This window comes from Coccinella septempunctata, chromosome 2, assembly GCF_907165205.1.
Source record: "Coccinella septempunctata chromosome 2, icCocSept1.1, whole genome shotgun sequence".
In the NCBI taxonomy this organism is placed as follows: Eukaryota; Metazoa; Arthropoda; class Insecta; order Coleoptera; family Coccinellidae; genus Coccinella; species Coccinella septempunctata.
This window is the reverse complement of record NC_058190.1, coordinates 26,351,056-26,372,742: the sequence shown is the minus strand read 5'-3', so window position 1 is coordinate 26,372,742 and position 21,687 is coordinate 26,351,056. Positions and strand designations below refer to the sequence as shown.

Below are 21,687 nucleotides of genomic sequence, written 5' to 3'. Positions count from 1 at the left end.
TATGGGTAACATAAAGTGATAATATCTGCACTCTATCTTGAAGTAGTTGAATATCCATGCACATCATCTTAAAACTAAATCGGGAAGGATGAACTAATTTGAACTGAGATACTGTGGGCTGTTATTATAAGAGGTTTGTTTTCTAGAATTAGAATTCATTGCGATTATTTTCACGCCTTTAATTCCACCTGATTAAGTGGGGTCATTTTGTATTCTAATCTACGGATTTCATGATTCGATTCGATTTCCCACCAATTTTTATCGTAGGTTGACCTAGAAATCATACTGTACAAGGTGATTCGTAATTCGACGAGAATTATATGCAACAAAATGATTCCAATGAACCATGAGTTAGAAATGGATGCTTACTAAAACTGTAAAACGTTATTTCAACATCATGAAATTTTTGATATTCTTAGAAGTGAATGTCTTTAGAGGTGTCACATTTATTTCAAAATTTCCAAAAAAATAAGAAAAGAATGATCATGCCTAAACATGGAGGCAATGAATACAATAATAATAAGGATAAATTCAGATGCATACCACCCGCCGATATGAATTTCAACAAGTGTTACGATTTGAATTGAACTAGCCAATTTGCCATCGTCAATGCCCCAAATGGAGTACGCTCCATCGAAGAAAAGCAGATGCTGATCATGGTTTCGGTCTCATTTGACCTCATCAGAGCAACATAGCATTTTTTCACGATTGGTTTCTATCTGGAGGGGATTGAATCGGACACCGTTTCATATTGGGTTGCGCTCTGGGTAAATGTATAGTACCCAGTAGAACTTGCCAATATTGAATAAAGTTCCATCAATTCCAAACGTTCTCCATCGTGGAAAAATGGTATGTTGCTCTGATGAGGTCAAATGAGACCGAAACCATGGTCAGCATCTGCTTTTCTTCGATGGAGCGTACTCCATTTGGGGCCTTGACGATGGCAAATTGGCTAGTTCAATTCAGATCGTAACACTTGTTGATATTCATATCAGCGGGTGGTATGCATCTGAATTTATCCTTATTATCAAAAAAATAAGAAATGACACTTGTTTTATCAGTTACAGAATTCAACAACTTTTAACGAAATCGAAAAATTGTAGTACAGTAACTTTATATGTCACAGCTTGCGTCAAATCCGGTAGTTCTGATTTTTCGCAGACTTGTTTATGATTTTAGCCGTTAGAACATAGATATATGGAATGGAAAATAAACATCCCAAAGACTGGAGTGAAATAGTTGCTTTTGTCGCCAATCACAATTGAGACAGTTGACTTGGACATCATTGTCGCATCAATTTTCAGTACGAATAGATAGAAACCTATGTGAATTTTTCAATATAACGCCACTGCTTTAGTATCGCGCTAGGCAGAGAAACATCGAATGTGTGTACTACAGACAATTCATTCGTAGCAGACAGATTCAAACTTTGAATCTGTTCACCCACAAGCGGATGAACTAGGCCACATCAGTTCAGGCACTAGGCACCGCTCGTAGAATAAGAAGGAGACTGTAAGAATTACGGTACCGCATCGACTAGAAAATTTCTTCTCTCAGCCAGGGATAGAACTCAGTACCTTATAGCATAATTTTCTGGTAGATACGGTACGGGCCATCATTCACTGTTGGGTTCAAATTAATAGTAGTGTGCCTAAGTGGGAGCGCCCACCAAAGTAGCGTAGCACTGACATGGCACATACAAGACAAAGGCGATACATAATTTTCAGATATGAAATGAGAACGACATATTTCACGCAATTGACACTTCTCTCAGATGTGCGATATCTGAAAATTATGAATCGCCTTTGTCATGTATGTGCCATGTCAGTGATACGCTTTTTCGGTGGGCGCTCCCCCTAAGGCAGTCTAACCTGTCTAACGACACAGTAATAAAGCCTAGACAGAACACAACTGGTTTTCCCAACTCGCGCAAGCTCACAAGTCACAAAGCTTTTCAGGGGTACTTAGGTACCTATACGTTCCGAATATAATATAATATGATACAGTGGAGAAATTCGTGGAATTGAAGTGGCACTAGGCGTATCATGTTGCAAAAGTGAAGGACGAACTATTACTACTAATATATAAATTATAGCAAGCAATGCGTACTTCTACATGCACTAATAATTCTTTGGGATCGCTGGGACGTTGGGAGTAAATCGAGATTTGTTCAAATCTGAGTTCCAGCCGAATGAAACGAAATATTGGTGGGGGTAGCTTGTAATGAGGATCGATTTTTCTGGCAAAAATGCACCCTCATTTTAGAATAATCTTTTTGTTTAATTTTTAAATAATTTCATTTCGCATTAATTTTTGAAAGGAATATTTTCATTCCGACATCGTTCGGAACTGTAAACATTCCGCTCCGTTTTTATTCCGTTTTCAGTTCTGAAAAACGATGTCTCACCGTATAAAACATCCTGAATTGGAAGATAACCGAGTTTTTGTTCGCCAGTACAGATAAGTCGAAATTAAGACATCTTCATCGATACAAATTTGACCGATTTTCGACAGACGGGGCACATCTAGTTTCCGCACCCCCTCTGTGGGTATAAAACTCGGTATAAAAGCAGATGTCACCCAGCAGGTCACTCACTTATGATGAATTGCCTTGAGCATCCAATTAACGTTCCGTATGCAGCCGGATTCTTTTTTCTGCCGTTGAACATTTAGAGAGAATAATTCACTTTGAATTCCTTTTTTTTTCACTATTCAGGATAGAATTTTCCTTGAGTTTTTTTTCTTTCTTTCTTGAGACGTTCGACGTGCGACGTGAGGTCCCGTCAACCCATCCAGAAACCATAGGTAAGACAACACTCCGTAATTATTGTTTTGAAACCTCAGCATCCAACTTCACCCGTCTCAAACCACAGTTTGAGCTCCATCCCTACTGTTAGTAAAATACCCCGCTGGCGTGGATACTCAGGGGGTACAGAACGCACTTTGCGGTGGCTACCTTCCTCCTTTACTTTCCAACGTTTACCTATACTGCTAGTACGATACCCCGCTGGCGTGGATACTCAGGGGGTGCAGAACGCACCTAGACGTGAGCCGTCGTATGTCTATGCCGTCTTATTTCAAGCCCTAATCTTGTCCGTTAAGTGTGAGTCTTAGGTTCTGGCTGGCGAACTCGTCCGTAAACCCCGTATAACGAGAGATCGGATCCCTTGTTTAATTCCGTCCGTATCACGCCGTAAATTCACCACTTAATTGTTACTTAGGCTGTTTCTGTTCAACCTATTATATTGAGGTTTTCACTGTAAGGATTTTGTAATAGTGCCTTTTGTGTTTCCTTTTACTAGTCGTCAAATAAAATTTGTGTACGTTGATTTTGACTTCACTGGTTGTCGCTGACACCCCAGACACCACGGAACCTTGTCTTCGACTCGAAGCTACCAGGGTAGGTTTGCTATTTTCCCTTTGAAGAATAGCTAGTGCTCGAGTACCCCAAGGAAAAAGGCGTTACAAGCTTTATTCGAACAAGATAGCTAGGGGTATGTAGTGAAGTCTTGCTGTTACGTTTTTTCGGCTTCCGACAAATGATACGGATAGCAGCTATTGGCGAGAGCGCTTACATTATTTATTGACGGAATTGGCACGGTGTCATTATTCTTCGTAAGAAATGTGGCTAAGTATCGCGCCATAACTACGAATTCATTTTTAAATTTCAGTTTCGTTGAAGTAAAGTTAACATTGATATCCCTTGTTAAGATGATCAGCTATTTATCATCATCAGATATAATAATTGCAGCAACTTCTGGCGTACGAAATTCATCTTGTAGAATTTACGTTGACGTTGCTGCAGTCATTGGATCTGACGATAAAAATTCCGATCATCCCAACTGGAGACTTCAATGTCGATTTTGCTTCAGAAATAACTATAGCATGTGTACCAGATACACTTCAAGCAGAGGTTAGCGTACGGGGTACCATGCAATTTTGCGTATGATACAAGAGCTTAGGGATGCATCCCAGTAAAAAAACCCTTTCTCCCCGTGAGTGTATAGTGGATTGTAAGAAATAAGCTGAAATATTTAATTTTGAAGGGCATCTCACACTGCTAAAATTTATCCTTTTCTCGAAGAAAAAGAAAATTCAGGGTGTCTTCTCCAAGTTACCAAAAAATTTAATCTGAAATGAAAAAAAAAAGCAGGAAAATGTGAGAAATGTTAAATTCGATATAGCAGATTGCCCTAAAATTCACAACCCCATTCGAAAAAGATTTGGAAACTGAATGTATAACCCTAAAACCAACTTGAAATCTATAAATGGACAACCAGATGGAGATGATCAATGCATGGGTTTCTTCTGGTTCCTTCACATTCACATTGAATTCTTGAACACGAACACTGAATTAGACAATAAATACATATAATAAAGAAGGAACAATAAGACAAGGAAATACGATTGAAGCAGTTTTCTCTCGTTTTCATACGTACCCACAACTTTTCATGTCTTTCTTGAAAAATCATATTGTAGAAATTTGAATGAATACACGAATATTATTTTGCGATACTTTTAAAATGTCATTCTTGATTTTAAGTCAAGTACTAGTTGTGAACTTGAGGTTGGGAATATTAGGAGCTCAAATTTGTTCATCGGGAAGCGCAGTATAGCCATAGGTGGGTCCAATTTAACGCATTTGCATTTTAAATTTGTACTACCAATTTTGATGTGCAAAAATTCAGTGACAATGTTTTTTTCTCTTTCCGGGAAGCAAAAATGCAAAAACCATAGTTATTTCATTGAAAAAACCAATTCATCACTGTATCTGGTGAAAATGAATGTTTGATCAGGAAAATCTCAGGTATTCTAGTGTTTGTTGTATTTTTTTTCGATATGAGCAATTTCATCGATGATTTCCGATAACGTATCAGATATTGATAGCTAAAATTTTATAAGAGATTCCAAGAAAAATGAAACAACCATTTGTTCGTGAGGACGTTTTCATTACGTTTTTCCGGGGAAATGATATTCTCATCGAAGATAATAGCTTCCTTCGTGGTTCTTCTATCGTGTGGATTTGTGGTCGAAAAATCAGAAGCTGGTGAGTTGCAAAGATTTTATTGAACTCTTATTCAAGGCACTGATCTACAAAGTATTTTTTTGTAAGTGGACCTTTAAATTTGGGTAGGATTTATTGATCTGATTCGAACTTTCCTTTTCAGTCCAGGTATAACTTTTTTTCACCATAGTATATTTTTGCAACTAGGAATAAATATTCAGCCTACTCAGTTGAGTCTAATAAGTTATCGATAATGAAAAGAGATAGGCCCAAAGTGTACCCTCATTTAATTTCCAGCAATTATTTCTGGTGGAACTCTCTTTATGAACAGTCAAGTTTTTATGAAATTTCTTGGCTTCTTTTGGGAAGTATAAGAACTTCATTGATAGCTCGATTGAAATATATAACTCATTTATTGCACAGATTATTTTCAATATCTTCTCATATCAATATGCCTCAATTGCTTTTTGCTGATTTGAACCATATTGCATCGGATTTGATTCATTTTATCACGTTAGTACATTCCGGCTAGGCGAAGAGTCTTCAAATATGCACACAACATCATTTCTTGTATTAATCTATTATACAAGAAAACCGAGTAGGCTTTTCAAAACGAAACAGACGGTATAACTTCTCTTTGACTAGAATACCAATATACAAAATCGTTACAGTATTGTATAAGAGATTATTCTCGTACATTATGATTTTTCTAAATTTTGTTAATTTGAATATTAAATTGTATTTATACCTAATTCAATATTAACAGCGAGATCTTTGGAGTCAGTTGTATTAAAATTATTCGTTTTTGATAATGGGATGAAACCTGAAATATCAATGTCGATGAAATTTTAATAGCTGTGAAACCAGTCAAAAAGAATTTACTTCAATATTATATATATATTTATTGCTTGAAGGAAAATTTCGGTGGACTCATTCTTATCGAACTTTTTTCGTGAAATTTTCTGCAAATATCTGAAATGAATAAGTAAGTAAGTAATCCCTTTATTTCATAAATTACAATACAAGATTGTGAAGAAGAAATACGTCATATAAAGGAAAAACGAATAATAATGAAAAACAGTACGAGATACTTCTACGTATGTGGATATTGAAAACTATTCGTTACAAGTAGTTTCTTGAAACAATGTTGCTTGACAACATTTCAATAACGTGCAAATGAGTACCTATAACGTGAATAAATGTGACATTTCGGATTTATCTACTATTATGCACCACAGTTATTCAATTTTATCTTTTGTAAATTTCGAACCTGTTGAATAAAATTTCGGCTGGATTATGCGGATCCACGGTGTTGAGAAGTGAAAATCGAAAAAACGGTTTTCAAATCATTCAATTATTTCAAAAAAATTATTGTAGGCGCGCCTATTCTAATCTTGATCTGACTGCAAATTGAAGGATAAAGAATGTGCGTGGTGGTGTGACTGCGTACAGGAAATCGCGAGAAACTTTCGTTATGTTATTCAACGTTTGTTATAGACAGCAGCAAAAGTAGCATCAGTATGTTGCAAACATGAATGTTGGGTGGAATGATACAGCCAAATTGAGTTGGTAAAAGGGTAGGAAACCCACACTTGACACTGATGGCGATGAAAAGGACTACCTACATCGTGGGGGTTTTTTGTTGACTACACATGTTTGTTATGGAAATCATTTTCTCGATTTCTTGTGAATAAGGTTTCGTGTTATAAAAATATGCATAATCCGATCAGAAGCTCCGCTATCTTGAAAGTTTTTTAAAGCTGATTAGGGTGAAGAAACTTAATTTCTATTTTCTGTAAAAAAAAATCTCACAAATTTGAAAATACAATGCACAAAAGCTGAGAATTAAATCAGAAACAATCAACACCGATAAAATGTTTTTACGAATGAAATAATAAGGCCAATCAGAATGAGCACGTTGCGTCGGCAAATGAGTAGACTTTTTTTAGTTTTTTCTGACATCGTCAGTCAGTCCATTCTGAAGGTCTTCTCTTTATTCCCTATATTATTTTTGTTGCAGTTAACGTCTATTGTTACTATGCTTCTTGGGCTGCAGAAAGACCCGATCATGCGAGGGTCATAGGAGATGATCTAGATCCGAACCTATGCACACATATTTTCTACTCCTTCTTGAGTCTCAAGCAAGAAGACGATGGTAAATTATCTTACCTTGATGAGGATTTGGATGTTAAATCAGGTAAGATTCAATTGGAGTAATTATTTTCACTTGTGAAAATAATAAATTCGTCAAATTTATATATCGCAGAGCGGAATAGTCAAATTTGAATATAAAAAATGCTTGATATTTTGGAAAAATTTGCAATAAAAGTGGTAAATGGTTAAGTGGGTAAGACTCCATAAAACTTCACAGACAAAAGTCCAGATATAATCAATATGCCAATATAATGCGCAGTCTTATGCACACTTATTTAAACACCCTCTTCAATTATAAGAGGAGTATGAAAACTGTATAGATGGCGCCATTTCAAGTTTAAATTAAATGTTATTCATTGATATAGTTTCAAAAAAACTGTATTCAACTGGCTGGAAGACTGTAGTCGATAGCCGTTTGATTGTCAGATCAAATATCCACCTAAAAATGAATAAACACACTCACACTCAGCAATTTATCATATCACTAGGTACTGCAGCTATCTGTTTTTGAGATTTATGGGGATGAAATGAAAACAATTGAAAACTATTGATGATGATTGAAGTTTTTGCTACAATTGTTAATGACAAATATTGGGTAGGTATAGTCCATTCGAGAATGATTGACATCTCGGGTGGCTATGGAAATCGAATTTGTGTTGGTAATAGCCCATAAGTTGAGATTTTGTTTTGCGGAACTCAGGTTTGTATTGAAAACAAACAATGAGCTATAGACGTATTATGAATCTATGCACTGACTGAAGATAATTTGAATTTTTACTGCTTAATTCAATGGACATATATTCTTGATTAAACATAAATAAAAATTTTTGGCCGCTGAGTCTTCGTCTTTCGAGTTTTTGGAAATTAATATTTCTGTATGCAACTAATTAAATTTCATAAATTACAATAAGCCTAGAAATAAATTAGACGAATATCACCTGGTGACAGAACACTTATTGTTTGCCAATTTAAGGGTTGCTTCGCTGGTTCAGTCCTTCTGTTAAACATGCAGTTTTTTAACGAACAATATGCAGATATTTTTTTTTTGTGTACGGTTTTTGTGATGGCATCGCATAAAAAGCTTGTCGGGAGTACAACATGAGATTTCCTAATAGACGACAACCATCTCGCTGGATGTTTTCTGACGCTTATCAAAGGCTTCGACAGTTTGGAATTGGCATTTCTCGTACTGGTGCTGGTTGTTCTACCCGGAATAATTACTATGATGCTATGAGAGAAGTAGAAGTGACAGATTGTGTGCTCGATAATCCGAAAATTAGTACTAGACGCATTGCTGCCCTTCTTAATTTGTCTCAAAGTTGAAACGACGAAATGTTGTCGCCTGGTTGAAGCAAAATTTCAATGGTAGATGGATTGGTCGGCCTGGTCAGGTGCTATGGCCAGCGAGATCACCTGATTTGAATCCTTTGGTTTATATTGTATGGGGACATTTGAAACAGCAAGTTCACGCAGTGGAAATTAATGATAAAGAATAATTGATGGAACGAATTATTGATGCAGTCGAATCTACTCAGAATAGGCAAAACATGCTATTAGTGTACAATTCCCTTATTCTGCGTTGCCAAGCATGTATCGAGTGTCCGTGAAGTTACCACCCACTTCTTCGAAAATGAAAAAACTTTTGTTTGCATTCATTAGTAAGTCGTTAGTAACTATTTGTAACACCAAAATTTTCGTTTGTACCTCAAAGGTTTTAGTAGAAAAACACCGCATTCCGCTGGGTGCTAACTTCAAGGGCACCCACTGTTCGATTTCCAAAATTAGGACTTTCTTTTTGCAATGAAATGTGATGTCTCTGTTGCCTATCTTGGTTGAATGATATGAGAGGCCAATAAAAAAATACTGTTTGCAATATTTGGTTTTTCCATTTTTAAACAATAAGATAAAAAGCTCTAATCACAAAATCTGAACAGTTTGAATGAGATATCCGATTATTTAATCTTCAAAGATATCGATAAAGATGCACCCTATACATTAGAGCATTCGAATAAGCTATCAAGGAAACCTGGAGATTGCCTCAACTAATTTCATGATATGATACTATCATTTCCGAATTAGTCACTGGATTATTGGGATATCGAATTCAGATTGAATAAGTAGGGACGATTCGATCATAGGATCAATGCATATTATTTCAGAAAAATGATTTTTTTTCAACGTGGCACGAAAATGAATGAAGCCAAACCAAGTGTAATAACAGATTTTTTCCTGAAATATGTGACGTTATGAAATTGATCTCAATATTGTAACTTCCGCTAAGCTAATTATTCATTTCGGGAGATTCCAAAAAATTCCAATATTTTTGATCTCGTATGAATTCTCAAACGCTCTTCTGTTTGTCCATACTCTACTCGACTTCATATCTATTCTCTTCATTGATTACGTCCTTATTGTGTTGTTACAAACTCCAAAATCATCAATCCCTCTGAAAAATATTTCAAATTGAAAGCCTAATAGTTCAGTCATTAGGTGACTGAAAACAATACAGAGTGACTCTCGTACAAATATTTTGACAGTAGTTTCTTGAGGTCAAAAGAAACACTTTTTTTACCTTTTTTTTCCGAATCAGCTTAGTTTGAAAGATACAGGCTGTTGAAAAACCATAAAAGAATGTTATTTTCAGTTTTATCTCACAAGCGGTTTTATAGAATGATTTTTTTCTCATTTATTTGATTAATCTTTTTTGAACACAAGAAATCACCCACATCGGCCAGTTTTCTCATTAAAACCGTTACGTACCATAAAATACCAAAAATTCAAAAAACCCAACTCTTGACACTAAGTTGGACGCTTTCTAATGAATATTCTGTGATATTGGGAAAATTGGGTACTTTGGTTGAATCCAACTTATTCTATCTAAAGAATATTAGATCGTTTTGTAAAATAACAGTATTCTTCACATTTTCTCGTATAATACGCCGTTTTCGAGTAATTTTGATGATAATTTATAAATATCTGTGAAATTTGAAAAATTGGGTTGGTACTTTGAATACAACTCTGATTGATGGGTAGTGCATAGATTTAGCTTGGTATTCTGAAGGGAATTTTGTTTCTCCATTATGAAAATGGCTCTATCTTTTTATCAGGGCCGAATCGAAAAAACTGGTATTGGAAAGTAGTGTTTATTTTGACCAAAAGAATCTACTATTGAAATATTCGTACAAATCAAAGAATCACCCTGTAGATTCAGGAAAAAATTGGTGAAGAATTTTTCGCGACGAATTTATATGTTTCTGTGATACTAAATCCGAAAATCAAGGTTCGGGTATGGCTTCACTTCACATCAGACTTGATTTCTTTCCTAAAACGACCAAAAGACGCATGCAACAGAAAAATACTGATAACTTCAATGAAAGCTAATGAAATTTTGCAAAAAATGTAGTTTGATTCACCTCTGCAGGTTTTTTCGATTAAGGCCCAGTTACACGGGGATATTTTCTCGCCTCTTTTTGGTCCAGAAATCGTATGCGATACTAGCATGCGATTGAGGATCTGAAAATCGCAGTTGTCATTTTTGGAAAATGTGTTTACATGGCTGAAGTTTTTATATTAGTTGGGGAGCAGACGATGCTAAATCGGGATTTACTCGAGCGTCGTAGGGACCTAGTGGATTTTGAAGATTAGAAGGTAGACAGAAGAAAAAGTTTTACGATGTATTAACTTTCAGAGGTGGGGAAAGCGTCTGCAGTTTGAAGATGATATCAAGGCATTTTTTAACTATCTCCCTTCCTGTATCTCTAATCCTTTCTGTATTCATTATGAAAGTTGTATATAATAAATTTCTGTACAACTTTTGTCTGAAGCAATTTTTCATAACCTTAAATGTTTTCGAGCTAGAGGGTGATAAGTGTGGGGAGCTTAGCCGCACATGTAAAAGACCAAGGTCAATGTAGAAACCCAGTCTAATGTATATTCATTGCCATATATCTTCAAGCGTAAAGAGAATTGCTTCGGACAAAATTTGTAGGAAATGTTGAGCTATACAAATAACGAATGCGAAAACCATTTGAAGACCAATAGAGGAGATGATTCAAAAAAATTGATTTTTGTGACCTTTATGGCCATTTTTAGCATTTCGGCTTGCTGAAACTGTCGGATTATATTTTTTCAGTTATTCTCGAATCATCAGCTTTAAATTAAGACAAAAAGGCACCGCGCTCGAGAATGTAAACGTGACGTTTTTTTTCGCAAGTTGTCGCCCTCCCACACATTTTCGTCACGTACAAAAGTTATTTAATCAACAAGGTTATTAATAGAAGCGATTAATGATTGAGATATTTTAACGTGTGAGCGAAGCGAGCACGTTAATGTTCGAGATCATTAATCGCTCAATTAATAAACGAGTTTATTACAAGATTTTTCCGTCGACCACATTTCGAATTCAATGTGAAATCTCGATTGCAAAAATTTTCTATCGATACCTAGTCAAATTTGACACCTTATAAATTTTCTATGCTCATATCGGAATGTTGGATATTTATGCGGCCGATCGAACAATTCGAGAAGTCCATAGAGGGCATTTTCGAGTTGTGACATTTTGAGTAAATTACATTGATATCAGTCCCTATTATATCTGTTAAAGAATGTGTGGAGCTGGTGGAAGCTGGAGTTGTAGTAAATAGATATATTGATTACTCTCTAACCATCATAATTTTTCTGCAACCTCCACAATTCATCTTTTCTCAATTCACCCGCTAGGTACTACGAAAATCAATGCTACATAAAAATGAAATAATTATTTGGGAAGCTGCTGAATACTTCTATGTTCGATTACCCATGACAATAATGCATTAATAGGAAATTAATCAATAAAAGGGTTTATTAACAGCTAATTTCGTGTACGTTAAACAGTACTATTATTAAGAGGTCGGCGGAAATAATAGTTTTTTTTTACTATTCTGACAGGCTGTCACGCTGACACGCTCGAGTAAATCCCGAATTTCCCTCTCCCCAACTATATTATGTTCGATTATCGTATAGTCCATTCAAGAATGATTGACATGTCGGGTGGCTATGGAAAATTGGATTTAAGTTCGTAATAGCCCATTAGTTGAGATTTTGTGTAGCTAAATTTAGGTTAATATTTTGAATAAACAGTGATCTATATGTGATTCTATGCACTGACCGACGATAATTTGAATTTTGTACTGTTTTTTATGTTCTTAATTTAATCGTACAAATTGAAAAAATAATTGTATCAATTTTGAATGCTGATTAATGATGCTCTGAATTTCGATATTTTTTCTTTTAAATACTATTCTAGGTTATATTTATATATTCCAGTCCTGTGATTGAAACTATAGAAATTATTGAAGATCTTTTTTGGCCAGATAATGAGCTGCGTCGGGTCTTTCAAGGCCTACTGGGATGTCAATAATTCTTGAATGGACTGTATATTCGAAGCGAGAAACTCTCCCCGTGTAAATGAGCCTTCAGCCGGTATAACGCACTGAAAATTGGTCATAGTTTCTATCTATGTACATTCAGATTTTCAATGCTTAAATCCCGCAGTCGGTTACATTGTCACTTAATAGGACAACACCACTTCATAGGACACTCCGAAGTGAAACAACAAGAAGGATGGAAGGTATTTCCTTCTTCTTGAATCATAAAACCAACTGCTGCATCCATAATCCAATCAAATTGCCTTGTATATTGTATACGCCATCTGGGAATGGACTTTTAGGGAGTTATGGTTTTACTAATATAATGTAATAGATTTCTCACCATAAATGGATGTAGGTGGAAACAAAACTCAAAATAAGAAGAACTTTATTAAGTGATAGGTACATAAAAAAGAATTATGAATGTTAAGGACGTACAGAGTGGATCGATATGGTTTAAAGTCTGTTGATGCTTTTTTTCGTTTCTTATGTTACTCATGAAAAATTAAATTTGACATTGAACGTCCTTTTCAAATTCAATCGATTTTCCTGTCAAAGACGTAAGAGACAAAATTTTAAAAAGGGAATACACCACTTGAGGCTTCCCTAAAGACACAACTGTTTCATTGTACGAAGTGAGTAACGGTATTTCTCACGATATTGTAATTTTGCCAGCTACGTCTTCACTTGAGATATGGCCAGATACGATGACATCTAGTCTTTCGAATAAATGAATAAATTTTGTCCTGAAAGAAATTTATATAGAGGTTTTTCTTTTCCAGCTCCAACTTTTTTTCTTCATGCTTGTTTATATTTCCTTGCTAAAATTGAACTTCTCTAAACTCGTCAATTTAGTCCAGAAGCTAGAAGTATCCTTCATTCATTTATTCATTCACATGTATTTTTGTATAGAATATCAAAAACATTGAATTGAAATAATTTGAGTACAATATGATGAACTTTCCTCCTTGATTCATATCACATCGATAAATAATTTGTCAACTGAAAAATTAAATGTTCTACGAGTGGAGTGAATAATATGAAGATAAATTTTTAAGGTAATATTCAGAAAGTTTCTGACTTGAAGAAAATCAATCCGAACCTCAAACTCCTCTTCAGTGTCGGAGGAGCTTCAGCAGCCCCCTATGTCTTTGCCGCTGTTGCTGCAGACGAGAAAAAACTCGCTAATTTTGTGGAGAGTTGCGAAGAATTTTTGGATAAATACAACTTTGATGGTATCGATATCGATTGGGAATATCCATATGATAAGGTAAGAGGCCAGAAAACTATTCTAAAGGAAACTATAGTTTTTAAAAACCACTCGAGTAAAAACCTAACTTATTCAATTCCATCATAAATATGTTACCACAAGAGTATAGCTGGCAAAAAAATTTAAACAAAAATGAAAATCAATAATATAACTCACAAAAGAGAGATAGTGAGGCTAATTCAGATGAAGAAAATAATCCACATAAGTTCAATACTGAATTAATTCACCGATATCGAATAGAAATGACAAGAACATAAAAAAACTTACGACTCAGGTCAATTTCTCAAATCGATTTTTTTATTTTTGATGTAGATATTGGTTTCTATTCTTATGGTTGTTAGGGATCAGCTAAACCCACATGTGTTGCTGCCGTAGCGATGTCTGTTCAATAGTTTTGTGATGGCTAAAAATGCATTTACTGCTTATTTATCAAATATTATTTGAGAACAAAATAGTCAGGACCTTGCGAGTGGTTGCTGACTAATGTGTACACCCTTAACACTAAACTAAGTTGATTTTGAGCCATTACAAAACTCTTGCCGATTTTTGTCGCCAGCACTTGGATCACCTACTTAATAATAATGTTTATTTCAAAAAAATCCAATACATGTATACACACATTCAAAACGAAATAATTTCAGAAGAAAAACAAAAACACAAAATTGCACTCAGTAATTACAGAGAGACATTTAGGTACTCTAGCAAGGTGTTAGGCTCCAGCTGATTTAACAGTTTATGTAATCCCTTTTTGAAAACATATTTGTTGTCTATTTACTTAAATTGAAGAGGTAATTTATGTTAAAGATTCATACAAACATACTTGGCCTTGGCCCCTTTCTCTGTAACTGTAGGTCTATGAATAGGGTACACAAAATTGCAGCTTCTATACTCCATTCGCTTTTTAGCAGTCGGTTTGCCATGGAAATTTGAAACATATCACTCTGTATAGTACCATTGAGTATTAAATCCAGTGGGTTTAATACCGTTCTACGTAAAAGTTTCTGTTATTACGTATTTTATCACAATGTCGAATCTCTTCGGAAAATATGTAACGAACATAATAGAAGGTCCAGTTATTTGCATGGAAAATACAAGAGATCAGTATAATATCATAATATGCACTAGCTTGAGGAGAGTTAAGGTTCGTTATCTTCTTTGGCTAAAGTTTGAATAAGTTACATCAGTTGTAGATTTCAAAAATATCAACCCGAAAATGTAGTGGTTGGGAATGAGTATCTCCCGAAGGAATTAACAGATAATTACAAGCATGTAAAATTCTTCAACAAAAATCATCTTGCATCAATATAAGAACATGAAATTAAAGGAAGTTTTAAGTCAAGATGAACTTCACCTTTGAACAAAAATTTCACATGAATTCCTGTTAATTGTTTATAACAGGACAATTGGCGCGTATTTGTGGCTGTTCATCTTAATACATTGATATAATAATAATAAATAGGTATTTATTGGTACCTTAAGACATTTGCAATGTATAGGACAAGTCAAATGAAAAATAGAAAAATTAATTTTCGGGAACTTGTTCTAGGATGACATTAATCGAAAATCCTGTAGTAAACTTTTCGCATTAATTCACTCAAACATAAAATTCTCAAATGCCACCACTCTTTTGGGTCTCTCAATAGAAAGAAATTCTTTGTCATCCTCTTCATCCACAATATTTCTGATTGTGGAAATATTCAGCTGAAATATAAGTCGTTTAGATTCAGATGAAACATTATATAAATTCTCTCACATTGAATATGTTCGCTACCGTCTGACGTATTGTGGATTTTAGAATATCAGGGTATAACTATTTGAATGAGCGGACCTAAATTCTAAATAACACTTCCTGAAACCCTGTCTTCTTTCTTTTTCAATCATTTTCGGCATTTTAGTAATAATGTAATTTTGATATTACTTGTGGCAACGGCGTTATATCATTATAATTAACGACATTTCATGAGTGCCAACCTTACTCCGTTTTAGTTACAAAAACTTGTGAAAATTATTTCATGGCCAACCGACTGCTAAAATAAATATGTATGGAGTATACTATTGTGAGAATGAGATGCTTAATTTTCTCTGAAATATTCTTGGTTCTTGAAAAGAAACACAAGACATTCTTCAACATGTACTGCAACAAAAGTTAAGAAACCACTGCTCCTAAAAAAACCCCTGCAAGATGCTCTTTACCTGACTTTGTTGATAATTCTCATGTCTCTTTTTTGAGTTCTGAATATTTCATTTGGAGCCTTGACATTTCCTTGACATTGAATTAAAACTGAATTTTACTTCTCCCCTGGTTTTCGCGTACAATTTTTCTTCGATTATATTGGAGATATTATTTTGAGGAGATTTTAACATACTAGGGAAAGTTTGTGTGGATTGTCTCAAATAAGATTTCAAAAAATCATCTTTCTATTTTGATGAATGCAAATATAAAATAAAGCTGTCAGGTTTCAAACAGATTATATTAAATATTTTCTTCTGAATTGTCGTTTTAAAAAACAAAATTGACGTTACTGGAGTGATGAAAACTACATTTTGTAAGAGAAAGTGATATTTAAGGAAATAGTATTTGGACCTATATGTACTTAAAAACTCCTTAGGGTAATATTTACTTGAATCTGTTCGAAGAAATAACAGATCCGTTATTATGATGACAGCAAGTTCAGAGAATCAACTTGATGAGGATAGCAATATGCTTTTATAATAAGACTCTTTTTTGTAAGTACTAGCAAAAACGGTCGAGTGTACGGTATTTTTGAAAATGCAATCGAATAACTTTCTAAACAAGGTCTTATTAAACCTCATTACCCTTCAAGATAGGCTACCCTAGATCATTTGAGGCGATATTTCTACTCTCTTTTCTGTCATTATCTTCTGAAAATCAAATTTATGTATTATCTTGGGTTGTATATTTATTTTTGTAGCCTCTTCTACTGAAAATGGCTCAAGCTCTGAAGGATGTTTTTGAACCCAAAGGAAGACTAGTGACAACAGCAGTAGCTTATAATCCTGAGGATGCTGGGTACGATGTGAAAGGAATGAACGAGTGAGTAGTTTCTTTATAATCCAGATAACGAAACTGCACAATAACAATTCAGGGTGAGGGACATGAGGGTACTTTTGAAGGTGTGTATTTTCTGTTTAACAAAAGGTAGAACTGTTTCACTAAAAATTATTTGACGAAAACTTTCAAGACGACAAAGTTGACAAAATTATCTATTATGTTCAATAGATCGATAGTTTATTTTGATTATCCCTTCCATATACTTTCAGTCGAATTCTTGTGTATTCTCACTTCATTTTTCTGTCTCTTCTATTGCCATATATTGTATAAGTATAATGTGCATACTTCCATTGATTCATTAGCAAACAATATTTTATGTGGACTGAAGGAAATCAATGGAAGGTTGCCGGGATTGGACCACCCCCTGTTCTAAAGCCTAAGTTATCTGCCATTTTTTATTTTTAATAACGATCATAGCCATCAACCTGATGTTAAAATACTTACTCATTCATTTCCACATTTGGGATCAAAAAATAAAATTGCTAATAAAAATATGAAATTTCATTGAGGCATTTCTGTTTTTTTTTTTAGATACAGAAAGATATATAAATCGAAATAAAAACCATTTGTTAAAACAACAAGTGATAATGTTTGGTTCAACACCACTTGATGTTCTCAAACTTGCATTTGACATTGCCGAGTAAGAATGTGGGTACCTACATGCCGACTGCGTTAACGCAGGGCTTGACAGAAAGTTTTATTTTTGTCTTAAATTAGACGGATATTACTGAACCTCTTTCAAATATTATAAAAATAAACTATTTCTATTTGACTTTTCATATATAGGTAGATATATATTCTTTGGAATGTAAGCAATACATTTTTGGTTATCCCAAATATAGCATATGCATGAGTTTTAGCAAAGGTTAGTGTAACGGGGTACCATATAATTTGGAGTATGATACAAGAGCTTAGGGGCAAACCTCAGTAAACAAACCCCGTCTCCCCGAGAGTAGTGTAGTGATGACAATTATGTTTACAGAATAAGCTTTTAATACTGAAGGGCTTCTTTATCTTGTCTTCACCTCGAAATTATATCTGAAACAAACAGACAGAGCAGAAAACGAGAAAAAAGTGAATAATAAAGCTTTCATCCAAACTTATTCGAAGACTTGATGATAACTTAAGAAAAATAATTAATCATAGGTACATACATAACTTGTTCTTCAATTGCACTGGGAGGAATATCATCTCTGCGTCAAAAATCTTCTGCTGATCTTGGTGGTGGTCGTTAGAAATGCCTACAGTACTTATAGCCAAATCTTGCTTTTGACTGGGAGGGTCTTTCGACCAGGTCCAGTCTTCCAAGTGATTTTTCTGATCTTTAGTTGTTCGAGGAACGCTTCAGGACCCTTATTTTGGGAATCATCTCCCATAGATATACCAGTGGACCAGTGCTTATTCAGTAGAAAATTAAAAAACGTGAAAGAAATTAAAAAAATTTCTGACACTTTATTGACTTCTCATTATTAACATTATCAACCATTATTCTCATCAGTAGGACGTGAAAGTTATCAGTAATTATTAACATTGTTAGAAAATGTTCCTGCTCCCAAGGGTTGAGAAAAACTATTTTTTCTCTAATCTGATTGGTTATAAAGATGTTATCCAAAATTATCAAGCAGAAGGATATATAAATATAACAATGCCATATAATTCTGAATATGACCTAAAAAGAATTTCTTGTTTGCAATTAATCAAAAACATAAAAGAGGTCCAATCTACTGAGAATAAAATCTTTATACAATACAGATTACAATGCGATTACAGATGTCGATTTTTTCATCAAAGTTTTTAATCACTTTTCGACAAAATGGTGGGTCTATTTCTTTAATAACTTCACGAATTTTGAGTTTTAAGGCTGCAATCGATTCGATTGGCTCCTTATAAACTCTGTCTTTAACATAACCCAATAAAAAATAATCCAGCGGTGTTGAATCTCATGATCGAGCTAGACATTTACTGGCTGAATTTCGTGAAATTATGCGATCAGGAAATTTGGTTTGCAATAAATCCTCTGTTGCGGTAGATGTGTGACTTGTGGCACCGTCTCGTTGGAACCACATATTTGTGATATCCATATCTTCAACAATAGGCCAAAATTTGGTTGTTAACATCTCTCGATTATGTTGGCCGATCTGTAAAACTTTTACAGATCCACCATTTTCATAGTGAATTTTTATTATTTTGAAACGATTTTCGAGTGAAATGGAATTCATTGTAACAATTTCCCAAGTTCCTACTATAGGTATGTCAAAAACCAAATGCCAAAATTTTCATGTAGTCCCGGTGGGGCCATAGTGAAAAAAAAGTTCTTGTTGAAAAACCCTTTATCTCTTTATTATATTTACTGAGGACACTGTTGACTATATGAATTCGTTAAGAATATTAACCTGTTCGGAATTCAACTGGAAATGAGAATTAATTTTTACTAATTTTTTTCATTGAAGCTCAGGCGATTTTTCATAAAATGTTTCGTCTCGTTATGTCCTGCCACAACCACTACTATGTCGAAAATCAGCAGTAAAAAAAATGGAAAACTTATGTGTTAGGTTTCCAGGGGTTGCATAGCTCATTAAGAAAATTCAAAATGGGCTATATATTTCAATCAAGGTTGAAACGGAAAAAATGGTTAGGGAAAAAGTGTCTCTTTTGACCTCAATAATATACTGCTAAAATGTATGCACAGGTCTAAGACCCATCCTGTATTGTTAGTAGTGTAGATGAGATTGAAAAAACGAGTAATATAACTTCTTCATTAATTATTTATCCACACAGAGTATTCGATCTCATCAACGTGATGAGCTACGACTTTCATGGCGGATATGCAGGGAAGCTAGGTCAGAACGCGCCACTATACGGTTCATCTTCAGAAAGTTCATGGCAGCAAAGCGTTTTGAATTGCAATGCAAGTTTATGGAATTGGAGGAATAAAGGCGCAACGCCAGACAAGTTATCTCTAGGAGCAGGATTCTATGGTCACACATTTAAGATGGCTGACGTTTCTCATAGTTTACCTGGGGATGCAGCAAGTGGGCCCTGGAAAAAAGGACCGTACACTGATAACGTTGGTACCCTTGGGTACTTGGAGGTGAGCATATGCCATTTATTCATCAATTCATTTGAAATCAAATTTCAATATCGATATTTCTCTGAGATTCTAGAGATTGAGCTCTTTTGAATGGAAAAAACTTCACAATTTAGGTACTGGTTTCTAATTGGAAATGAAAAGATTCAATGTTTGCTGGACTAGTGTATTAAATATTTCCCCTGTGATCGTTTTGTGATCTTCCTAATCCAGAGTTTGTGGCTTTATTTCTTTATATATTCTTTTTATTTCTAGTCTGTAATTCAATACTGTTTTATCAGTTCTAATCGCTTCGTCATAATTTTGATTATTATCTATTACTATCGTTGTGGTTCAATTATTTGCAGTTATGCGAACTCCATAAATCAGGAATCATAAAATGGGATGACGAACAGAAAGTCCCTTACATGATAGATGGTGAAATGTGGGCTGGCTTCGATAATGAGAGGTCTCTTCGTGAAAAGGTTAATGAGTACATATTAAGTTTCTTATGATTTTGCCTAAAAAATCTGACTATAGGATATAATTTTAATTTTTTCAGATTAAGTACATCAAACAAGAAGGAATTTCTGGTATCATGATATGGTCCATTGAAACTGATGATACAAACGGTATTTGTGGGGGTGGAAAATGGCCTCTTTTGAAAGCAGTCAACGATGAAATAAATAAGTTGAGTACATAATTGTAGAAATAAAAAAAATACATCTTTTGAAATTATTTGAAATTTTTCCAACATGATATTTCGATGAAAAGCAATGATGATAGGTATAACTTAAATTCTAGTGACGAAACTGGTAGGTACTGAAAAAACTGGTCTTTCCAGAATATTAATTGTGTAATTATAGAAATTGTGCAAACATATGGCAAGTGGAAACAATTTCAGTTCCAGGAATAAATCTCCTTATAGAAGTATGTCTCAAATATTAGTCCTTCTTATATTCTCTCTGGCTAAATGGTTGTACGCTAATATGTAAGCCGATCCGGCACATCCCGTAAATGAAGAAGCACTGACCGCCAACTGCTGATCAGCCATAATTAATCTATTTAAGGATGTAAGGTGTTAGAATAAGACAGAGTTAGTAGATAAGATTCATTGTAAAGACTTTGAATAAACCGCTTGTAAAAGTTCTTCCTGATTTTTTTTAAAAAACGTGTAGACGAGTTGAGAAAATATATCTGGCGACGAGGATGGGATGTTGCTAGTATTCTAGAGAAAAATAGAAAACGTGAAAGTTATTTCTTTGAGCAACATTCGAAACAAAAAAGTTGTGAAAATTTGTGACGTCAATCCTAACCAGTGAAACCGATCAAAAGTAGCAGCAAACCAAAGAGCGAGCAAGAGTCCAAGACGAAAGGCTGAATGCCTGAAAAGAAGTACAAGGTGAACCCTCTCAGGCCTGCTTGTGAGCTTATCAACATCGAGCAACACACCTGTGGATTGATCGAGTAGCGCCCTTCAAACCAGGACCGGAAGCAACGAAAGTGAGTTGATCTATTAACCTCCTAGTTTTTCTATTCCCTAGACCAAAGGAATATTTGATTTTTTTTTTTCATAATTATTGTAAGAAACAAACTCACTAATTTCATTCAAGATAGACGATTTAATTGAAAAATTCAAAAATCTCAAGACAACAATGACGCAACCTTCAGTGAGTCAAGTTAATACGATGGATATCAATGATTTAAAATTAT

General features: G+C 34.5%; 1 protein-coding gene across 1 annotated transcript; it reads left to right on the top strand.

Annotated features, from left to right (window-relative positions):
- The first annotated feature begins 4,912 nt into the window (after positions 1-4,912).
- On the top strand, positions 4,913-21,123 carry LOC123307423 (acidic mammalian chitinase-like). Its single transcript, XM_044889722.1, has 8 exons — positions 4,913-5,047; positions 7,026-7,202; positions 13,623-13,834; positions 16,768-16,889; positions 19,686-19,998; positions 20,343-20,459; positions 20,537-20,664; positions 20,885-21,123. Exons 1-8 carry the CDS (start codon positions 4,969-4,971, stop codon positions 20,967-20,969), a joined length of 1,233 nt encoding a protein of 410 aa, XP_044745657.1. The 5' UTR covers positions 4,913-4,968; the 3' UTR covers positions 20,970-21,123.
- The last annotated feature ends 564 nt before the right edge of the window (positions 21,124-21,687 follow it).